Source organism: Pteropus medius, unplaced genomic scaffold (genome assembly GCF_902729225.1).
Source record: "Pteropus medius unplaced genomic scaffold, Ma_sr-lr_union100, whole genome shotgun sequence".
Classification (NCBI taxonomy): Eukaryota; Metazoa; Chordata; class Mammalia; order Chiroptera; family Pteropodidae; genus Pteropus; species Pteropus medius.
This window is the reverse complement of record NW_024350324.1, coordinates 1,578,408-1,601,853: the sequence shown is the minus strand read 5'-3', so window position 1 is coordinate 1,601,853 and position 23,446 is coordinate 1,578,408. Positions and strand designations below refer to the sequence as shown.

General features: G+C 44.8%; 1 protein-coding gene across 1 annotated transcript in view; it reads left to right on the top strand.

Moving 5' to 3' along the window:
* The first annotated feature begins 2,494 nt into the window (after positions 1-2,494).
* Positions 2,495-23,446, top strand: part of LOC120583752 (putative KRAB domain-containing protein ZNF788) — a 32,962-nt gene continuing 12,010 nt past the window's right edge. Inside the window, exons 1-3 of the mRNA XM_039839187.1 lie at positions 2,495-2,773; positions 4,482-4,631; positions 13,539-13,665. Of these exons, the coding sequence (XP_039695121.1) occupies positions 4,530-4,631; positions 13,539-13,665 (229 nt within the window). The 5' untranslated portion in view covers positions 2,495-2,773; positions 4,482-4,529. The remainder of the gene's footprint in view (positions 2,774-4,481; positions 4,632-13,538; positions 13,666-23,446) is intronic.

The following is a 23,446-nucleotide window of genomic DNA, read 5'->3' as shown; positions in this document are numbered from 1 at the left end:
GAATATTGAAGTGGCCTTAATGAGCAAAGCGGTCCCACAAGATAGAATGGGTTTTTCACCCTGTGCCATCGTCCAATCCGAACTGTGTTTTATACGAGAGAATTCTGCCCATATTCTTCCTTGTTCGCTCACAGAAAAATTCAAGTAAATACCTAAGTGACCCAACCCCAAGCCTGAATGACTTGTTAAAACAGTGGATTGGGCCAGGGGCGGGGTGGGGATGGGGGTATACTGTTACTGACACCTGCATTGTTTCTTTTAACTTGTCTCCTGGCGTGTATGAGCCTGTACTGCCGTGGATTGTACCTGCAACAAGGTAAACTGGCAACTAACTAAGCCACCTTCACGCCACTGAAGCTTCTGGCTGACCACTCCGGGCACCTCGTGGAAGGCTCGCGAGAGTGTGAGAGCCGGTCCCGAGGGGTGCGGTGTGGGGGGGAGAGGCTGTTCCATGAGCTGACCGCTGTCCCGCCTGAGAGCTGGACGCTGGTCCGAGGGGACTGCGCACTGCAAACCCCGCGGGGATGGTCTGAGGGAAGCGGGCTACGTTCGGACATGAATCAGCACCCTCGGCGGCCTCCGTCGTCTGATCTGGTCCCCTTGGGCCGTCACGTCAGTCTCAAAGGACTGTGGCTCTTCATCGAGCAAACAAACAGAGAGGCGGGTCAGAAGCGCAGTACCGGGCAGAGGGGCGGAGCCGGGAAACGGCTTAATCAAAGACTGTGGAAGGTCCTGACCTCTTGACATTCAGTGAGTGAGAGGCATTGCGTCCAATTAGGTAGCGGAGTTCCGGGCATCGTGCAATCAAAGTCAGAGGCGGGTCCGCCTTTGTCGCCTTTGACTCCCAAAGCTTGAGTTTGTGCTTCCTGTACTTGCTCCTGGGACCTCTGGGGACCTGTCCTTGCCGCATTCACCTGCCCAGGCTACAGTACAGCTGGCACAAATTCCAGCGTTTTGACTCATCCTCTTCGTGGGAGTCCAAGAGGGCCCCACCCGAGTGTGTGGACAGCAGATGGGACAGAGAGCGGATGGGACCATCATCGGTGCCGGCGACCGGGCTGTGAGGATGGGGATGGGGGGTGGGAATGGGGGACGGAGCCTGTTGCGATGAAGACGCGTCTGGGCTCTCTGAGCTGCGCCCGCGTCTTACTTCAGACAGGAAAGGGTTTTTCTGTGGCAGGAGGGTGAGCAGAAGGTGGTGTGACAAGGACGGACAGTCCCCGTGTGCTCAGCAAACTCTCTGCTCAGGTCAGCAGGGACTTGTCCGCATCTCAGTGCTTGTTCCGACGAAGTGGGGGCCATATCTGGGCCTGTGTGGAGGACAGGAGCTCAAGTAAAATTTGTGTCAAAAATGGGCAATTATGATCCTTCGGTTCGGCCTGTGGAAAGAGAAAAATCTAATTTTCTAAGTAGACGCGTTTATTTAAAGTATTACTGCAACATGGGAAGGGGGGGGACTGTGCCCTGGGGGCAGGAGCTGTGCAGTGGGGACAACGCTATGACCATATGATCTGCAAGCATCTCATGAGTTGGAAGAAAAGAGTTTTGCTTTCATAGAGAGGACTGAACAAAAGTAGGAAGAACCAGATTGGTGGGGATGGCAGGTCCCCAAGTCAGCTTGTCCTCAAGAGGGCTGTCCAGGCCACATGCAAGGGTCTGGAGTCAGGAGAGAAGCTGAACCACGTCTAGACAACACACAGTGGCTCTGCGTGGTCAGTGGTGAGCAGCTCATCTGCTCAGTGTGAGACACAGAACAGGGATTGGGGGATCTGTTCAGATTTCTTCCTGAATTAATAACGAGAAGGGGGTTCTTGGAGTGAGCGCTTTTCTCGAACAAAAGGGTGAAGGGGATCCTTACACTTTCCCTGAATGTTTCCAGGTGTACAGGACTCAGCAGGCTTCAGCGCTGTCATCTGACCCCTGTCAGCAGCGTCCTTTGTCCAGCTCTGCATTGAGAGCTTTCTCTTATCTCAGCCTCAAGTTTCAACAGATGTAACATGACTGTGTTTGTTTTTGCCTCCTTTCTTCTCTTTAGTGATGGCAGTATGTGTCTCAGATTTCTCAGTCCTGTCCTGCTGACTCTATTTATTAGAGGGCTGAAGCAGAGCAAGGAAATGTATCACAAGAAAAAATATTTTCTCTAATTAAATTGTGGAGAAATCCACACACTTCCATATTTTTATGTAAGTTGTGTGAAGATAGGGAATAAAATTTTTAAATGTTTTAGTAACTCTTCCAATCAGGGTTCAGAGTTTGTCACACTGTGATTCTATCCCACTGTGTGTTAATAGCTGATCATCAGAGATTCGTGCCAATTCTGTAAAGAGCGACCTGTGAAACTGGGCCATTTTCAGTCTTATCAATTGATTTCCAATTTCTTTTCAGGATGGTAATTGTAAACTCATACCTATATTTCGAAAGGGATAAGCCATTTTCAGTTATTTGACCTATAAAGTGCACCAGGATTTCCTCTCTTTATTTTTTAAAACATAGATGGCTGCAGAGATTCCGCGGGGTCGCATTCACACACCGGAACGGGGTCTTTCTGTCATCGCAGTGATCCCCAGTGCCTGAAGCAGAAGCATCGCGTTTAGAAACAAGCTGCACTGAACGGTGGTCCTGAGTGGGAGGTGAAGCGAGGTCTTTTTGGGTGCCCCCTGCACGTGGCCTCCAGTTCCAGAACCACCCAGAAGTGGCTGTTGGTGTTGAGAGAAGCCACAGAACCTGAGTACGGGAGACCCGCCTGCACAAAAGTTGGGACGCTTTCCCAAAGGTAGGTTTTGGCGTCATCCACACAGTTGGATATCTTTAGTGTTTTGTGCAAACTGAGTGTGTTTGTGAAGGTCAGACTTAGCTCCTTGGGTTCAAGTGCTCTTGGAAGGGGTTTTGGATTTGAGGGTTTCTGTGGATCAGAACTCACTCTCCTGTGTTCCTTCTTGGGGAGCGCTGGGGTCCTGTAGGAGGGAGAGGGGGCTTTGTGGGGATCCAGAGTTCAAGTCCCTGGGGTTCTTGGTCTCCTCATTTTTTTCCTGGGGAGTAGCACCCTGGGCTACCTGTGAACAGGTAGAGCATGGCCCCCACTCGGGATGTCTTTGACCTCTAACTCGGGGTCCCCTGTGGGCTGTGGGAGGCCGGCTGTGGATGTGAGCTGCGTATGCTGGCCACGCTGCCCTTGGTTCCTCAGAGAGGATCTGTTGCCCTGAGACCCAGTGTGTCCCACACCTAGCACGGCTGTGCCATTAACTGAAGGTCTGGGAATTTTATCTTCATGGTTGGTTGTCAGATCCTCCAGGTGCTGTCCCCAGAGTGACCACCCTCCTGGTTCTTGTCACTCTCTGCAGCTTTTGATCAAGTTCCTCATCACCAAGCTGTGATATGTTTGATTTTTGCTTTGTTGACTTTCCAACATTTCACACCTACTAGGATAGATAGATTGCAAAAGTTAAAAAACAAACAAACAAACAAACAAACACTAATGTTTTAGAAACGAAGAAATTGGAACCTTTGTCCTTCGCTGGTTGGATTATAAAATGGTGCAGCCACTGTGGAAAAGAGCTTTGTGGTTTTTGAAAATGTTAAGTATAAAATTACCCTATGACATAATATTCCAGTCCAGTCTGTACTGACACAGTTACTTAAATATGTGTCCATGAGTGTTCCTTGCAGCTGTTTTCAAAACAGCCAAAAAAATGACACATCTCAAGTGTCCGTCAATGAGTGAATATATAGTTGTAGCACATACTCATGATGAAATATTATATAGCCACAAAAAAAGAATGAAGCATAAATTTCCCTGCAACATGAATAAACTCTGAGAATAGGCAAAACCATAGAGACAGAGAGTTATTCTGTGGTGGGCAGGAGGTAGCATTTTCACGGTTATAGCCCTGAGATTTGGTTATAAAAATGGGGTTACAGTTCTCCAAACACAATGTCCAGTTTCACTGAGAACGCAGGGGTCAGCACATGAGCAGTGACGGGCAGCGCCACCATCCACAGCAACCTGTGTGGCCTTCTGCCTTCCAGTCCCTCTGGGGACGAAAAAGCTGAGCTGACAGGAATTTCCTCGCAGCAAAAGGCACGTCTGAGAATTTTAACATCTCACACCTTGTGGCTGTGCTGGGAGGAATGGGTGAAGCACCTGGCCGAGGGCCATCTGCCTAACGCCCTCAAGTGTGGGTGTCAATGGAGGGCGGGTCCTCTAGAAGTCAGAAGATCTGGGTCCGTGACAGTCCTGACCCTCCTGCTTGTAGTGAGGTCACTGGTGAGCGTTTATAGAGGGAACAGACCCATGGTGACCATGCCACCTGGCCCACCCATGACCCCAGAGGTTGCAAGCCTTTATGTCCCCTCTTGCCCCATGTGGACAAGGGGCGACATGAGGGAAATGTGAGTCAGGCTTTCCCAGTCCAGAGGGAGGACTCAAAAGAGACCACTGACCAGTGGGTTCACTGGAGCCGGTATTTTCTGTATTTTCCAAGTCGACTACTGATGGTCCACAGAGAAGGTGGAGCTTAGAGAGGCTGAAGATGAGAAATGGCATTCCTGCCCAGTTCTTCCTAGTGACCATCCCAACTGTCACTCAGACCACGGAACCTGCAACTGGCCAATCAGGAAACCCAAATGTAGAGGTAAGTCCTGAATGCCGGGCGTGGCCAGCGAACTACCCACCCAAGGGAGTAAGGGAAGGCTCTTGACTTCTGTCCAGTCGGCCGTGTGCAGGTCGCGCTCTGTTCACTCAGAGTCCCAAGGTGTTTCGTTTTGGACTGCGCGCGCGAGCTCGGAGTACGGTCCAATCACTGCGCGGAAGCTCGGACTATCGTCCAATCAGACCCGGGGGCGGGCGCAGTCGCAGCCCTTAACGCCCGGCCCGCGGGGCCCATACCATTTCACTCGCCCGCGGCTCCGCTAGTGTGGTCAGGTAGCTCTCACCTGCCCGGGTGGAGGACGAGGGGTAGAGACCCCGGAGAGCCTGGAGCTCGGCCTAGAGATGGTGAGTGCGCGGGATCGACGGTCGAGATCCTAAGGGGCTGCTTCGAACTGCCCGGAACAGGCTGGAAGCGGCTGCGGGCCCAGTGCCCGGGCGCCCCATGAGACCCTGCCTGGAGATTTCTCCTTCGGCAGCGGGGAGGGATTCCTGTGTCCTGTCCCGTCCCCACGTGTGGATCCCGGAATGCGGACCCCAGTCTGCGAATGGGCTGTGGGCTGGGGAGGATAGGACCACCACCAGATTGGGTTGCCTGCAGGGACAAGGTTCAGAACGTAGAGATGTGACTCGCACAGGAGTCCTTGCCCCTCTCGAGGTAGGACTCAATGGAGCGTGTGACACCGTTGTGCCGAGGTTGATTAAAGCGAAAGCTGATGCAGCAAGGGAGCAGGCTCCGAAGAGGGTGGAGGTGGCTTAGAGGGTTGCAGGTACAACGCGTTTGCGGGCACCCAGAGCTGGGGGACCGTCCCATTCCTCCTTCCGCACCTCCCCCACACGCGTAGAGGCAGTTGCCCTTCAGCGCATGCGCAGCGAGAATACACACGTCTAGACTGGCCAGTTTCTTTAGCTTCTTAAGCCTCCCCCAGGGGCTGGCATTTAACTATGGTAATGAGGACAGGTCACCCCAAGGACGGGTCTTTAAACTGCTGCACAGGCGGGCGTGAGGCTTTTCTTTAACTACATCACCTCTTTGTGGTCACTGTTGCGTCATTCCGTGTTACCAGTGTGGGAGGGTATGTCTCAAGGTTGCGCCCCCCAGCGGCAGGTGTGGGCCACGTGAGTACCAACCTTACAGCGGTGCCCGCGACTCAAGTCAGATAGAGAAGGGCTTTCTTTTCTGGGTAGAAGTGTGAGCAGGACAGCAGTGTGACAAAGACCGCCCTCCGGATACTGAGCACGTCCCCGGCTCGGGTCCGCAGGGATTACGGTGCATCTCGGTGCTTGTTCCGATGAGGGGGTGCAGTGAGCTCGGACTGAGGGCACTGAAGACCGAGTCAGGCTTGGATAAAAGATAGGATATTGCAATCACGTGGTGAAGCCTGTGGCGTATGAAAAACTCCTGCTTTGCGGGAGAGACTTTCCTGTAAAGGAATTACTAAAAGGGGCGGGGCTGCGAGTGGAAAGGGCGCGCGGACCACGCGACTTGCGGTGTCTTCGGAGTTGGGCAGATAGATTTCCAGCAGGTGTGGCTGGGATGGCAGGTCCCTGAGGTCAGCGTGGACTCAGTAGAGGCCGTTCCCTGGCTGAGCGAAGATGGACCGTGATCAGGGTTTGGGGTTAGGAGAAGCTGAACCAATGTCTGGTCAACAAGCATCAGTTCTGTCTGTTCCCTGGAAACGATCAGTTCACCTAATCATAGATGAGGCTCAGAGTGGACAGAGAGGCAGGCTAGTATCCTGTCCTGGATCAGCGGGGCCTCTGTGAATCTTCTCTGAGTTGGATGGGGAAGGGGTTCCTGCAGCGAGCCCCGATTTAGAACAGAGGGGTGGGGGTGGGTTCATCTCACCTGCATCAGCGATTCCTGGAGCACAGGGTTCAATAGGATTCAGTGTTGTCAGCTAACCCCTGAGCGCAGTGCCCTGTGTCCAGCTCTGCACTGAGTGGGCACAAGCTGCACCTAGAGCTGGTCCTGGGTGGGAGATGAAGGAAGATGCAGTGGGATCTTGCTGGACGCCTCGCCCTGCATGTGGCCTCAAGCCACCCAGAATCACCAGGGAGGAGCTGTTTGTCCTGAGAGAAGCCACAGAGTTTGGGATGGAATGACTCACCTGCATGAGGGCCAGAATGGTTTGTCCTCTCTGAGGTGTGCTGTGGATGCCGTGGGGCTGTTTCTAAACCATTGGTTGATTTTTCACCCTAAGACTTAATAATAATAATAATGCAAACACTGGTGGTCTCCCCGCCCAGTGAACAGCTAGGCCCTAGGCAGGTGTTGGCATCGCCACCTTTTGTGTGCTTTTGTTAAATTTCATGTGCGTCCCCTGGCCAGGGAGACCACATCCTTACTCTGTTATCCTTCCTACCTTTACCGTTTCTCATTCATCACCCAGCAGCGTGTTGCTTGATTCTGCCTCTTACACTTCCAATAAGTGAACGTCACCAGCAACACAGCATTGATGTCACACAGTGACTTTTCTGTGACCCTCAGCCCCTATCTGTTTCACATGTGCTGGTGTCTGAGACTCGGTCCCCATTGACTCATTCATTTTTGTGCTTGTGTGGCCTCGGTTCTGTCAGAGTATTTTTGATTAGTCATCTGGGTTACTACACCTTCTCTGTTTTTTTTTTTTTCTCCTACTGCAAACTGTGATGTAACTTTCTTCACTTCGAGACAAATGCTGAGGCTAAAGGTTATGAACAAATTTAGAATTATAGTGTAATGGTGTATTGATTCCCCACACACCTCTCTTTCCGATGCGTTCATCTCTTCAACCTCATTTCTGGCTCTTAGAATTACCTAACTTCATTTCCATCCATCTAATATGTGACCTCGTGGTGACGTATAGTTTCTACTGATCAGCATTTGGGCAGCGCATGTGGAGTTTCACCTTCTGTGATGCAGTCCTCAATCTCTGGGGACCTTTATTTCATTATTATGTATATTGTTTTCTGATTTTTTTTTTAGATGCTCTGGACGGTAATGAATCCCTTTTCACGTTCAGACTCTACATATTTCCTGTTTTTTTTTTTATTTGTCTTTTCACTCTATTCTGTGCTGGTGAATGGACTCTTAATGTTAGTAGAAGTGAACTTGTCCATCTCTTCCTTTGAACCTTGTTCTTTTCTTTTTTACATAAGAAACTTGTTGAGTAAGTCATAGACACTTGACTCTGACTTGTTCTGAAAGTGTTCTACACTTAAATCTGCATCAAGTTGGTTATTTCGCATCAGGTTGATAAGAAGGACATTGATTGTCTTCTGTCAAAAACCGTTTTTATCCCTGTGTTAACGTGTCCTTCGATCGCAGCCGGCGTCTGGGCTTGATCCAGCAGAGATTCCTGCCCACAAGTCGTCCTGTGTCAGAGACTTTAATTTTTATCCATGGGTCCCTTTTCTGCTGTAGTGTCCTGTCTCTGTCACTCTTTGGATTTAATTGTCTTCATGAGTTTTAGGAAAAGTCCTTTCACTTCTTTCTGTATAGATGTGGCCATTCTTAGACACTCGTTTGTCCTTTTAGTTTTAAAAATAGTTTATTATAATTTTAAAAACAAGTAATGCTGACTTTGTGTTGGATTTATTGTTATTTTATTAAAGTTCTTCATCCGTTTGGGCGGGTTAATATGGAAGCATTGAGGGGTTTTTTTTTCCAGAGATCATGTCTAATTTTTTAATTTTTGTTTTATGCCATTCATTAATGTTGTATAATGTTTTATTATAATTTTATATCCTTCGGTAAACTTTGTATTGGAAAAGTCTACAGTATTTTCCCAGTGTCTTCCTTTTTTACTTTAACATAGACACCTTACCTCTGACAGTTTTGGTCACCAGATTACAGAGCGTTTGCACGCAGGAAGCAGTGCTGTGACACCAGCCAAGTGTCCTACATTTTAACTCAGTTCTGACACTAACTGGTGGAATTTATCAATGCAGTGAATTATTTCTTTATCTATTTTCAGCCCCTTTTTCCTCCTTGGAGGATGTGATTAGGTCTGAATATTTCACCCTTCTACTTTTGGTTGGGTCTCTTTGGTGACAGCCCCCTTCCCGGAACCACCATAGTCGCCTCAGGAAAACCGAAGGTGCTACCGGTGGTCTCATTACTCCCTACTTTTCAGGGCCTTTAGAAGCCTCGGCACCTCAGGAATCAGGAGCAGAGTCCAGTGCTTATGTTTTCTATTATATCAAAGATGTTCTTTAGAACTAAAAGAAAACGTGTAACAAATTGAAAAGTTTTCATCAGAGTTGGTTTTCATCATCTAGATTACCTTTAAATATTTTTAACTGTTTTTAGTGATTGCAAGTGAATCGCGATTTATTTTTATATCATCTTTGCATTCCGGAGGCTCCCTAAATGTCGTATTGTCTGCTTCTCTTTTTATGTTTTGTACGTCTTCCATAATAATACTGAGTTGTGAATATAGCCAACTTACTCTATGTTTCTACATCTCATGTGTTTTTTTGTGTGGTATCTGGATGGTGTCTCTAATGAGGGGTAACGTAATGGGTCTACATTTTTAACCTAATTTTGGGGTAAGGGTCTGACTTTCGTCTGTACGTTCTTCAACGATCACGTCTTATCAACGTGTCCTTCCACAGGTGATGCAGATTCCCCCATTTCTCAACTGCTAGGGGTTTTTATGGCACTAGGGCACGTGTTTTTGTTCATCTCTTTGGGCGTTGTGCCATAGCTCCTTTAAGGTGGTATCGTGATAAGTTATCGATTTCATAGCGTTTATCTGTAAAATGTAGTGTGTGGAGAAAGTGTACTCACAACTGCACAGCCACCTACACAATGTGAAGTAAATGTCCGTGTGAGGACAGCCTGGCCATGAACTAGACAGGGCCCTCACACCAGACACCGCACTTGAGATGGATCCCAAGACAGGCCTCCTCCCCCGGTGAATGATGCGTCCGTGCGCCATTTTGTTTTCAGTCCCTGGTCAGTTTGTGTCAGTTTTCAGTCATTCGGTCTTCTGTGAAATGAAAGGTCATTCACTAGTATCGCTTCCTCATGTTCCCTGTTAAACCGGAAGCATTTTCATGTCTTGATTCCACTGCTAGTGGCGACGTGATGACGTCGAGGTTTTCTATAATGACAAGTACCTCTAATGACATTATTCACATCTTGTGCATTTGGATTTTGTAGGGTCAGCTGAGATTTTTCACATGGATCCCTGCCCATTGCCCTATGCCCTGGTTCATGTGTGCTCTTCCGTATTAGGGCTTTTTAGGAGGCTAGGGGTTGATTCACCGTATACCGGCAACCCAATAGATTGAGGCATCAGGTGATACCACCTGCACCAAGAGAATAAGGAAAAGGATAGCTCTCTGTGAGACCGAGGCAGATGTGAGCTCTGCAGAAGGCCAGAGAGAGAGTGGGTGAGGCCTCTGTTGTGGCTGATGCTGGGGTGTGTGTGGTTTGACCCACTGACCCCATGATCACAAAACATGGGGCACATTTGGGCCATCTTATCAATTGGCCTGAAGTGGCCCAGGCAGGGAGGAGGCTGGTGTCTGAGAGCTGTGACTAGTCAGACTGCAGTCCCACCCCAGATGCAAGCCTCCCCATTAGAATTCTCCGCTGATGTTGGCTTGATACTGACACAGGCGTCATCTCCTTTAATGGATAATGGACTTGTCTGAATGTGAATTTTAAAAAGCCAAGTGCACAAGGGGGATGTATTTTAGTGAAGATTAGCAGGCTTTGGACTTTGCTCTTTTCAGGAAATTGGAGAGAGGAATGAAAACATGTCAGGAGTCTGGGCTCTCTGCGATGTTTTAGGTCCACTGTTAACTGGTGTATTGTGCTGCCTCATTGCTGAGTTTTTGTGCCATTTTGTCCTTGTCCCTTCCAGTAGTGGAAGAGCTTGTATGTAAATAGGAGAAAACAGCAGAGGGTTTCTGAGCGTGTAAAGGAATCTGTCCTGAGGGACATTTACATTTGTAATACCCCTGGAAGGAGGCTCAGAGCCGCAGGTGAGGGCCTCTCTCTCTGGATTGCACCAGATACCGGGAGGGCGGAGCCAGGGATTGCTGAGAGGGCTCCTGGTTTCAGACGCTGACTTGGTCATGTGGAGGCTGCCAAACCTGAGCATCCTCACCCTAGGAGAGATTTTCATGTGATACCATGACGAATTGGACAGTTATTAATAACAGAATGGGATTCTCGAATGTGTCAGTTTCAGACTGTACGGTTCTCTTAATGTAAATAATCCATGTTTGAAGACCAGGGTAGGATTTTGATATTGTGACTTATAAGAAATAGGTATGTTTAATTATTCAGATAAGCAAACTATAGTCTGCAGACATATTTGGGTTTGGTCTGCAGACATATTTGGGTTTGGTCTGCAGCTCTGGCTCACAGCTCCCAAACACGTGGGATATCCTCTTTTGACAGGAGCGAAGGTATCCTTTGTCATGTTGTGATGACTTAGAAAGCACCCGAGGATGGCCCCTGTGGAGCCAACATGTGTTTATAGGGTTGCAGCTTTCAGTCCCTCCTCTTGACATCCAGGGACAGAGTGTGGGCAGCTTTAGGGGTTGGTAACAGGTGCAGGTGTGGAGAGAGGGGTGCACTGGGGAGGAGCGGATGCTCCGTGCCCCATCCCCACAACTTGCCCCGTGCATCTCTTCAGCTGCTGTCCTGGAGTTATCATCTTACACAAAACAGGGATCTAGTGTGTCATGCTTTTGTCTGAGTTTTATGAGCCTCTCCAGCCAATTACTCTAATTCTAGGGGAAGGGTTGTGATATTTTTCCTTTATAGGCAGTCAGGTGGCAGAACAGGTGACAGCCTGGCCTGAGGCTGGCCTCTACTGTGGGGACAGTTGGATATACAGGCTTCTAGGAGAGAGCTGTCACCCTGTAGCATCTGATGCCATCTCCTGGTGGACAGTGTGAGCATTGATTGGATTCTGACACTCAGCTGTTGTTCTGACAGTACTGGGTAGAAGTGTGATGTACCACCTCCCACCATCAAAACAGCGTCAGAACACAATTTCCGTGTAATGTAAATATTCATTTCCCACAAGTGCTTTTTCATATCTCAATCTGCTCGATCTCTGGAACATCAGTAATGTTGTTTCCTTTACTTGCTAAATATCTATTGGTTTTCATAAAAATTACCATGAGTTTAAGAATGATATGTTCGTAGTGTATCTGAATTTGTTTTTTTTTCAACATCTGTAATTGAGATATAATTTAAATTACCAGCAAGCTTACCTTTTATAAAATTTAATGGCGTTTAGTATATTTGCAGAATTGTACCACTATCCTCTTGTTCTCATGTTAGTAAAACTTTTTCACTGACTGAACAGAAACCAAACACGTGCTGGCCGTCACTATGCCTTCACTAAACATTCCCTTGGTTCTCGGCACTTTATTAGCCTTCTTTTTATCCAGTGGCTTTCTCTGTATGTTTCACTTAAGTGACATCATGCTCTGTGTGGTCTTTGTGAAGCCCGGTAGTGCCCTTAAAGGTCCTTGACTTCATGCCGTGGGTCGTCACTTTGTTCTTCTTACCATCAAACATATTCCACTGCGTGAATGTCTTACATTTTGCTCATGGAAATCTCTGGATGGAGTTTTCAGTCGTTTCAGTTTTTGTCTGTTACAATTTGTGCTGCTGTGAGTATCTGCATTAGTTGTTTTTGTTGACGTTTGTTTGCATCTCCCAAGTGTGTACTCACCTTGGAGTGGAACTGCTGTGTTATGCGGTCACCACACTCATCATTTTGAGTACTTATTGGACCGTTTTCTGATGTGCCTTATCCACTTTCCTTTCCATCAGCCGTGTGTGAAGGCCTCATGTTCCTCACATTCTGGCCATTGCTGGTCTGTCTGTCTCCACAGTCATCCTAGTGGTGAGAACAGGTATCGGCTGTAGTTTTGGTTTGCATTTTTCCCGATGACTAACGTCCAACATCTTTCGTGTGCTTGTCGGCCATTTGTATTTGTCTTTGGAGAAATGTCTGCTCACATTTTTTTGGCCTTCATTTAATTGTTCCTTGTATTTTATATGGTGGTCTTTTATTTTTATTGTTTCATGTGAAGTTTTTCTGTCAATTTTCAGAGCATCTTTTTAAAAAAATCTTTATTATCATTTTCTTGTTTTTTTGTTTTTTGTTTTTTTGGTGTGATGTCATCACATGTTGCTCCAAAGACAATAATTAGTTATATTTTTCTGCTGATAAAGTCTTCTTTGATTTTATAATCATTTTATCATTTAGCGATTCTTCTTGGTAGGATCATTTACTCACATTTTAGACTGTTGGTTGTTTGTATGAGACACCCTGTTGGCTCGATAGATTCTTCCGGGATCAGGCATATATTTTACCATCAGGCCCTGATCTGTGTCAATTCCCACAGTGTCCACCTCTTCCCAGGAGGAGTGGGGTCTCTGCCTCTGTCAGATATGAGGGGACTAGATCAGCTCTCGATGCTGATGACTTCCAAGGCGAGAGTTGTTCCAACGAAGCTGCCTTGGATGTCTGCGTGTTCACATCTAGACATTCTAGTTCCAGGTTTTGATTTGGAAAGGAAGCATATTTTGAGTTATCCAAGTATCTATTTTTGTTATCTGAATGACAGTTTTATAGTTTGTCATTATTTTATCTCAGACCCTGTATGTTTCCGGTAAAATCTTTCTTACCATTATGCGTGGACAGGTCCATATCAGTTGTGGTTTTCACACTATTATTCAGGTTTCCACACTCTACCATCTCTGAGTGTATGTCATTTGGTTTACTAGTTTATTATCATTTCCCATGTGAATATGAGCTCAGATGTCCTAGGAATTGAGTCCTGGTCCCTGACTCTCACCCTCTCCCTTTCTCTTACACATATTGGTAAAGAGGTGTCTTGTTGAATCAGAATATGTGGGATGTTTTAGGATGTGGTGGTCTTTGCCGATGTGGCTGTGAACTTCACCCGGGAAGAATGGGCTTTGCTGGATAATTCTCAGAGGAGGCTGTACCGAGATGTGATGCTGGAGACCTGCCGGAACCTGGCCTTCGTGGGTAAGGACGGCTTCTCTTCTTTGTTTAGATTTCATGGGAGACGTTGTAAGAAATATAACGTTTATTTCTTCTTGGGGTATGTGGATGAAAATATGTTGAACATAACACAGCTATAATTCAAGACATGGTTTGTACCTGAATCAAATGGCTTTTCCATGAAAAAAAAAGTCCCATGTATTAACCTGTTTGTTTATTCCCTTGATCAAGGCTGAGGTATCTTATTTTACGTGTGAGCCTCACCCAGTGTCACTTTGGGTTCTTGAGAGCAGCTTTATAGTTATGCCCCTCAGGATGTCACACTGTGATTATTTCATATTTGACATGGTGATTTTGCTGTATTTAAACTCACACTTACCCAACGTCACTGGTTTTGATGGTCATAGTATCTTATTATCTTCATTGAGTGTTCATTGCCCTCTATTCTCCTCTAATTAGCTTTTTGAAGGAGCAGGGCAGTCAGTAGTCAAGCACTATTTGATGTTCCAGTGGTAGCTGGGGACCGTGAGTAATGCTTCATCTAAAACCTCTGGTGTCTGTGACACCGTGAAGGAAACAACCCAGAGAAACAACAGGTTCTCGTAACAGAATGGTATTTGCACATGTTGAAAACATGACAGAATGGTATTTGCACATGTTGAAAACATGACTCCCTGTGTTTGAGAAAAGTGATGTTTGTCATGTACCTCTCTTTCTGTTGGACTTTTCACGTATTTTAAATGATTCAGAAAGCCTTTATCTTCTCTTGTGATGAGATCATTTGGACATGTGCACTTTGGCCAATTTTTTCCTAGTTGGCATTTTCGATTATATTTACCTGAATACCAGTCTGCATATTTTCAAAAGTATTTCTTATTAAACAGGTTACCATTTTGACTCATTTAACTTATTTTCGCCAGAGTCCCAAACACACAACATCCTCAGTTCTTTTGTTTGTTTGTTTTTGCTCGCTTGTCATTCATCTTTATAACATTCATTTACATTTTGGATCAGCATATAAATACAGAGAGATTATTTTCTTTTTTCCCACCATTCTATTTACATGGAATTAATTTATTCTATCGATATTTGTAGGTTGTTACACTGAAGTTAAAATCTCTGGATCATGTTCTCAGAGGAATATTTTGGACAATAACATAGCCAATAAAGAGAAAACAGTAAGATTTACAAGAAATGATTCTTGGTCAGTTTGGGGTGAAAACCAGACACTTAATGACAATGGAAATCAGCCCGTAACCCAGGAGACGCCGTGTAGGTGAGTGGCACTCCCACAGGAGCAAGGGGAATATCTCCAAGTGTTAAACTAAGTTAAAACAATTTTTCAAATGTATATAAATTTTGCTAAACAATTGTGTACCCAGAGAATTTTCTCAAGACGTTTTCATAAATGTGATGTAGATATTGAGCTTCTGTTAAGCTATTCAGTTAGAATGATGAGGAAATATCATGTGTAAGAAATCTTGACTGTTTTGTCCCTCTTTGTGCCCCCAGCAGGAGCACTAATTTTTTTAGGATGTCACAATGCAGAGGTTCCCACAAGCATACCCATTTATTGGAAGTGGCAAATATGTATTTAAAATAATTATTTACTGTATTCATCAGCCAGTAATAAATCACTTATGATTATTAACCTGTAATTCTGTATTTCATAGTTTTAACAGGAATCATTTACTGGAGAACCTCTGTGAAACTAGTGAAGGTAGTCAATGTGGAGACACCTTGAATGCAGTTACAGATCATCCCCTGCATGAGAAACGTGTGAACAAAGTTAATGCTTGTGAAAGTACCACGTCTGGAAAAGTCCCCGTGCAGTGTTCATCTTTTCAGAATCGGGATAAATCTCAAACAGGATACAGACCTAATTCAAGTGAAGAAAGTGGCAAAGTCTTGAGGTTTTCTTCATCCCTGCAAGAACATGTGATCACAGGCATGGGAGACAAACCATATGTGTGTAAGGAATGTGGAAAATCCTTTTCTTGTCCATCCAAACTTCAAGTCCATGTTAGAATGCACACTGGAGAGAGACCCTATGAATGTGAGCAGTGTGGAAAAGCCTTCCGTCAGAGATATTACCTTCAGTATCATGTGAGAATACATACTATGGAAAAACCCTATGAATGTAAGGAGTGTGGAAAAGCCTTCCACCTTTATGCCTCCTTTTGGAGACATGTAATTTCACATACTGGAAAGAAACCCTATATATGTGACCAGTGTGGGAAAGCCTTCAGGCTGCGAGAATGGCTTCAGTCGCATGTGAGAACACACACTGGGGAGAAACCCTATAAATGTAAGGAGTGTGCGAAAGGTTTTTCTACATTGTCTTCTTTACGAGGTCATGTGAGAACGCACACAGGGGAGAGACCCTACAAATGTAAGGAGTGCGGAAAAGGTTTTTGTGCATCCTCATCTTTACGAAAGCATGTGAGAACACACTCAGGAGATAAACCCTATAAATGTGAGCAGTGTGGAAAAGCTTATAGTCAGCGATACTCTCTTAAATTACATGAAAAAAAAATACACACTGGGGAGAAACCCTATGTATGTAAGGAATGTGGAAAAGCCTTCAGGCATTATTCCACTTTCCATACACATGAAACAGCACATACCGGAAAGAAACCCTATGAATGTGAACAATGTGGAAAGGCCTTTTGGTGGCAACGTTACCTACAGACACATGTGAGAACACACACTGGGGAGAAACCCTATGAATGTGAACACTGTGGAAAAGCTCATGACGACACGCTTATCTCCAGAGACAGAGCGTGTGGAGAACAATCAATAATTGGGAGAAACCCCTATCAATGTGAACAGTGTGGAAAACCTTTGGTATGGCGACGCCATCTTCAGACACATGTGAAAACACACACTGGGGAGAAACCCTACAAATGAGCAGTGTGGGAAAGCTTATAGTCATCGAGTCTCCCTTAAGTTACATGTAGAAAAACACACTGGGGAGAAACCATATGAATGTAAGGAGTGTGGGAAAGCCTTCGTGCATAATTCCACCCTCCATGCTCATGCCAAAGCACATACTGGAGAGAAACCTTATGTATGTGGACACTGTGGTAAAGCCTTTAACCATAAATCAATTCTCTATAAACATGTAAGTGCACATACTGGAAAGAAACCCTATGAATGTGAATGGTGTGGAAAAGCTTTCTATCAGAGATACTCACTTCAGTCACATATGAGAATACACACTATGGAGAAACCCTATGAATGTAAAGAGTGTGGGAAAGTGTTCCGCCACCAGTTCTCCCTTCGTAGACATGCGATCTCACATACTGGAAAGAAACCCTATGAATGTGACCAGTGTGGGGAGGCCTTCACACAGAAATCCTCCCTTCAGTCACATGCAAGAACACACACTGGGAAGAAAGTCTGTAAATGTAAGGAGTGTGGGAAAGGCTTTTCTTCTTTGTCCTCTTTACGAGGTCATATGAGAACGCACACAGGGGAGAGACCCTATAAATGTAAGGAATGTGGAAAAGGTTTTTGTTTATCCTCTTCTTTGCGAAAGCATGTGAGAATGCACTCGAGAGATAAATCCTGCTAATATGAGCAGTGTGGGAAAGACTTTTACTGTAAATCTACCTTTATAAACATGGAAGTGCACATACTGGAAAGAAACCCTATGGATTTGAACAGTGGAAAAGCCTTTGGGCAGCAATGGTACCTTCAGACACATGTAAGAATACACTCTATGGACAAACCCTATGAATGTAAAGAGTGTGGGAAAGCCTTCCATCATCAGTCCTTCTTTTGCAAAAATGCAGTTTCACATACTGGAAAGAAATCCTATGAATGTGACCAGTGTGGGAAATCCTTCGCACAGCGAGTCTCCCTTCAGTCAAATGTAAGTATACACACTGGGGAGAAACTCTAGGCTTCTCTTCTTTGTCCTCTTTATGAGGTCATATGACAATGTACTCAGGAGATAAACCCTACAAATGTGAGCATTGTGGGAAACCTTATAGTAATTGAGTCTCCCTTAAGTAACATGTAGAAATAACACACTGGGGAGAAATCGAATGAATGTAAGGAGTGTGGGAAAGCATTAATGCATATTTCCACTCTCCATGCACATGCCAAAGCACATACTGGAGAAAAACCTTATGTGTATGAGCACTGTGGGAAACTCTTGAACTGTAAATCAATTCTGTATGAACATGCAAGTGCACGTATTGGAAAAAAACTCTATGAATGGGAACGGTGTGGAAAAGCCTTTGGGTGACAAGATCACGTGAAAATACACACTTGGGAGAAACCCTATGAATGTGAGCATTGTGGAATGCATTCACGCAATGAGAATCCTTTCAGGCACGTACAAGAATACACACTGAAACCCTATGAATATCAGCATTGAGGGAAAGCTTTCAGGTTTTCCACATTTCTGCAAAATCATTTGATGATACAATTCTGAATACAAGTACTGTAGAAGAACCTTTGTCCCTTAAAATCTTATGATCAACATGAACAATCGCACTGTCGAAAAACTTTATAACTGGAAAGAATGTAGGCTACCCTTCAGCATTTCACTTATTTTTGTACATGGAAACTCAGCAGAACAGAACTCTAATGATACAAATAAAATTTGCCTCTGTAAGTGCCTCATTGTTAATAGGTATCCACTGTATTTCTAGCTCATATTGCTGGTCTAAACTCTTTATGTATATATCCTTCACCTCTTCTTCCATCTTTACTACATTTATTATGTTTAAGTAACTGTCCAATTACATAAAACTTGCCTCATTTCTACTACAGTTTCTTATGGACTCTGATAAGTGGGGTTTTGTTTGTTTTTATGTGCAATTTGATGTAATTTTAGATAAAAGTTTGTTTCATTCTCACTTTTGTTACATTTCTAATATGTGAATCTTACATGAGATGTATATTGTTGAAGTTACTGTTCTGGTCCACTGCTGCAGATACTAGAGAATTCTGACTCGATTTCCATCCTCCCTTTTAGACTTTATAGCCGAAAGACATATCTCTCACATTTGCTGCTAGCGACAGCCGCAGATGAGTTCTTTGCAGAAGTTAGTAATTGTGGAAAGATTTTAGAGCAGACAGTCACATGAGATTATGTTCACAATTTGGTCTCTGTTCATTGTTTTTAATCTTGATTGGACTTAGGCTGGATGCATTGTGTTGCAAAGAGAAAGCTTCAGACACAGAAGTGAAAGCTGGTGTTTAGATGTTTCCACAAATTGTGTAGTCAGACTTAGTGAAGTGGGAACCTTTATCCATTGTCCTGCTCTTTTTACTGAGGTAAAAATTATGAGAAGAAAGAGTAATATGATGTTTAGAGGGCAATTATAAGAAGTCATGACTTCCAGTTCTTTTATACCATCAGGACACATTGATGCATTGAAACGTATTTGGCCAGAGTTACAGCACATTTTTTTTAAACCTCTTTGCTCTACTTGTCTGGAACAGTTTCATCTAAAACCATGGTTGGTATTTGTTTCCTCTTAGGAGATTGCACAGTCTATTTTTGGGCCTTCACCACCATGGACCTTCTGTGGTTTCCACGCTCACACAGGGCATTGCATTTCTTTGTAGCTCTTTGTTGTCCATTAAGTCACCAGGACAGCAGACCATTCTGGAGCCTTATTTAAATGTATTCAATCATGGAACAGGACTTTACTCCACTGGATAATAAAATGTTACTGTTAAAATAAGCTTCTGTTTTCAACATTCCGTTTTTTTAACGGCCATGCTTTTGAAGGTTTATAGTGGAGGCAAAAATTCCATTCAGAGTCATTTTTTCCCGTCTTCCCCGTCATAGTATTTTAAATGTGACCCCTAACCACTGTCTATCCAGCAAGGATATTCATACATGTTAGTCAGCTTTTCCAACCACCTAACAGTGGCATTCTGGTCTGTGTGACTCCACAAAAAAGCGTGGATTGGGCCACATTCAGTGTCCACACGAACTCCAACATATTTAGAACCATGACTCACAGGGAAGGGGCCTGACACATCAATTTGTGACTCAAATCTGGTTGTTGGACCCAGGCTGTTTTTGCTGTTGTCTTGACCTTTGTTTAGAAAACACAGGAAACATTAAGTCACTATATTTCAAGGGCAGTCAGCATCCCTGGCAATAGGCAGTCCCACGTGGGCACTCTGGTGGCCACCCTTTCTGTGCGCCCTATCTACTGTACCTACTGAAGGGTCAGCTTTAAGGGCAAATGCCTGGGCCAGGACATAAACTTCCTAATAGACTAGGGGTGAAAGTGCCTTATGAGCCTGGACGTGGACAACAGGACTGGTTCAGACTTCTGCAAGTAAACACAAATGTCCCCTCACACGTCACTGAACATCCAGCCCTCAGCTTCCCATTGAACAAAATACTGGATCGATTGTTTTGAAGCAGCACCATTGTCAGTGCAGAGAAAGAACTTCCAGGGCTCTGGGTTGTTCATCAGCCAGATGGCTCTGCCTTCTGCTCAGCGAATGCTGTGCTTCCTTCCTCTGTGACACACCTCACCTGGGGAGCACCGTGGATGCCGCTTGGAGCTGTTCCTGTGTGGGCCAATCTCAGGTTCCTGTCTCTTCCAGAGCCGGGACCCATCCAAGGGGCACTGTCCCCTGCTGTCTCTGCCCCAGCGCCTGGCCCACACTTTCCGGAGTTGCACACACGTGGAACTCAAATGGTAGTCCTGCCGAGGAGACGTGCAGAGCTTTAATCACCATGACCAGTATTGCTACTTCTCGCAAAGGTGGCTAGCTGCTCTGATCCCAGTCACACGTGTGCTCTCTCTTTACTGGGTAGCATAAGGGCCAGAGACACTTTTAGGTGGGGAATTAAACTGCCAAACCCCAATGTGAAGCTTGCACCCCTTTCATGTTTCAGGGTTGGATGGGCTGCACCTTGTCAAATTCCTGGGGCTGCACACATCACGTGACCAAGGATTTGCAAACCTCACGGCGGTGCCTGGGCTTTGAATTTTTTCTGGGTTCTCAGCCCATCTTCTCCCTTCCAGGTGTTCCATCAGTGCCTGCAGTGTCCTATGGCAGAGACAAGCCTTCACACATTGACATGACATCATCAGTGTACTGGGTTTATTTTACTGATATTGGCAAGATCAGGATACCTCTGGGACCACTACACCAGACCACACTGTGAAACTGTTTAGGGAGCCTTGCTGCAACACTTGTAAAATTTATTACTGTCCCACTTCACACTTACCAAAATCCAATACTTGAATCTATCTGCCTTTTCAGGGCAGCCAAATAAAGTATACAAGCAGGTGATTGCAGTGGAGAAAGGAGGTGGTTTAATATTGAATAGGCCAGTCTGGAGGACAGGGGGCTAATGGATGAAAGCCCAGCCCCCTAAATGGCTTGTCAGCTACAGATCCTATAGAGAGAGATCAGGACACTGTGAGTTAGAGATTTGGGTTCTGCTGGGAGCTGATTGGTCTGAGATGAGGTGAGGGTAACGAGTCACTGGTTTCTTGTCAGCTTGGTCAGCACCTTCTGGATCAGTCACCTTTCCTGATCCCCAACTCTGACCTTTGATTTCACTTGTTCCCCATCGGCCATACAGCCTCTGGCCAGGAAACAATTTGGGAGCCTTGCCAGAGAGGCAATGCCCGTGGCGGGCGAGTCCTGGCCGGGATTCCCTCCGCGAGTCCCGAACAGCGGCCAAGGCTGTATTGCATCAGGGACCAGGGAGGGTCATTATTCAACAGGTGCTGACCGCCCTGGGCATATGGCTCCTTTGGAATAAGGACACATTCTTGAACTTTGCTCCACTGTTGGGGGAGTCCGCGTGCACAGCGGGATCCCCTCCCAGATACCCAGTGTCCTCTCCCTGGGACAGTGTCATGAGCATGTCATAGACTCTGAGGCGAGGACAGTGGTTCTATGCCGACTAGTTTGTGCTTCTGTGTCTTTGTGATCAGCTGGGCTCAACATGGAAGTTGGGTTCGTCTCCCCCGGTGGACAATCAGCGACTTCCTTCCTTCTGTAAGGGCTTTTCCCCCAGGCTGGTCCCCTGTGTTTTGCCTCTGTTTGGGGGGCTCTGTTGGAGATGGGGATGGCTGTGGGAGTTGTACCTGATTCATCAGCCAGTTCGTTAGTGTTCATTCGTTTTGCATTTGACTGTGCACTTTGTAACCGGCCTCGTGGCCCTGAGGCTATGTTAAGAGTGTCCTCAATGTCTATATACGTGTGCCATCAATGTGAGGTGGTTTTCTACTTCTGGATGGTATCGTTAAAATTAATCGAAAGCCAAGAGCTTGTAACGATTGTGTTTTTAAAAATTCTCGGAATGAGAATTCACGTGATTGGGAAATATTTGATGTTAAAGCTGGTTGGAGTAGGGTTTGGTTGAATGTGATGCAGGACAGGGAACTTTTTCCAAGTTGGAGAATCAAGCCCTGACCTGAGAGAGAAAATGGTCTTTGCCTGAGCGTGAGGAAGAATCAAACATACACCAAAGTTAGAGTCAGAAGGGAAGTTTCTTAGAGAAAGGGAAAAGCACAGACAGGGAAAAGCAAAGACAAAAAGCCAAGACAAGAAAAAAGGCCTGGAGTCTTGGGGGATCTAGTTTATATGTCATGTAAACTAGAGTTAGAGTTCTCGTGAGTTAGAGTTTAAAGACTTTTTACCCACTTTCCTTCGATATGGGGTGACAGTGAAGAAAGACAAGAGTGTGTAGCATGAAAAACCTGCTGGCAACTCCCAGCCTTTGATCTCTAGGTTCCTCATAGTTTTAGCCTTAGAGAATAAACTATTTTATTTTATGTAGGACACCACTGGAAGACTCTTTTCTTGTTCTCCCTTCACAGTGTGGGGAAAGGGGTTGTTAGCAATCTCAGCAGAAATCTTCCTTTGTTCTGCAGATTTATCTTCGAATATAGCCTAATTTTTACATTTTAGTTCTCTTGCCCCCTTCCTACATGAAATAAACATGTCATTTTGAGTTATCAACATTGAATATTGGATTTTTGTTTTACTCGACTTTGCAACACTGGGATCATGTTATCTCTGTCACAAAGTTGTCAGCAAAACAAAAAATAGCTTGGTATAATTGACATTAAAATGTCAGTATTAAGAACTAATGAATTAAATATATTTATAATAAAACATTCTTGATAAATTTTTCAATAAGAATAACATCAATGATATGTAGGCTTACACGGTTTTCCAAAATCTGTTGTTAACTTTAAATGTTAGAGTGTTACTAAGATAAATGATAAAAATTATTAAATAACTAGATATTTTGAATGAACATGAAGTACTGAAACATTAATTACTAAGTTTACCTGCTTTGGCTTCTTAGTACAGAGAAACTGAAAGGTAAATTTGGATCTTGTCCTTTATTTAAAATATATGTATTTTTAAATTGTGAATATATTTGACCATTAAAGATCCTATGTTTTAAGAAAATATAAAATGTATTTATAAATTCACCAATTTAAATAACGGTAATGGCATACTTTTTAGTTGTCAGTAGAAATTGAGGTTCTTAAGAGTTAAAATTTTAATTGACATAGAAAGAAAGTATGTTTTTGGTAATAGGAGGTATAAGGTCTAGAGATACATTTTTGAAATAAGATAAAGAAAGTGGTTTGTCCTAATGGTTACTTCTGAATGAGCAAAAATACTAAAACTAAAATGTACTGGGGAAGTAGGACAAGGTTTGTAAAGAGAAATCAGAGGGAATTTTACAGGTGGTTAATCTGAATAAAATTAGAATGCAGTTAAGGAAGTAAATTTAAATATCAAAAGTAAGTTGATACAGAATAAGATTTGGTTGTTTTCTACT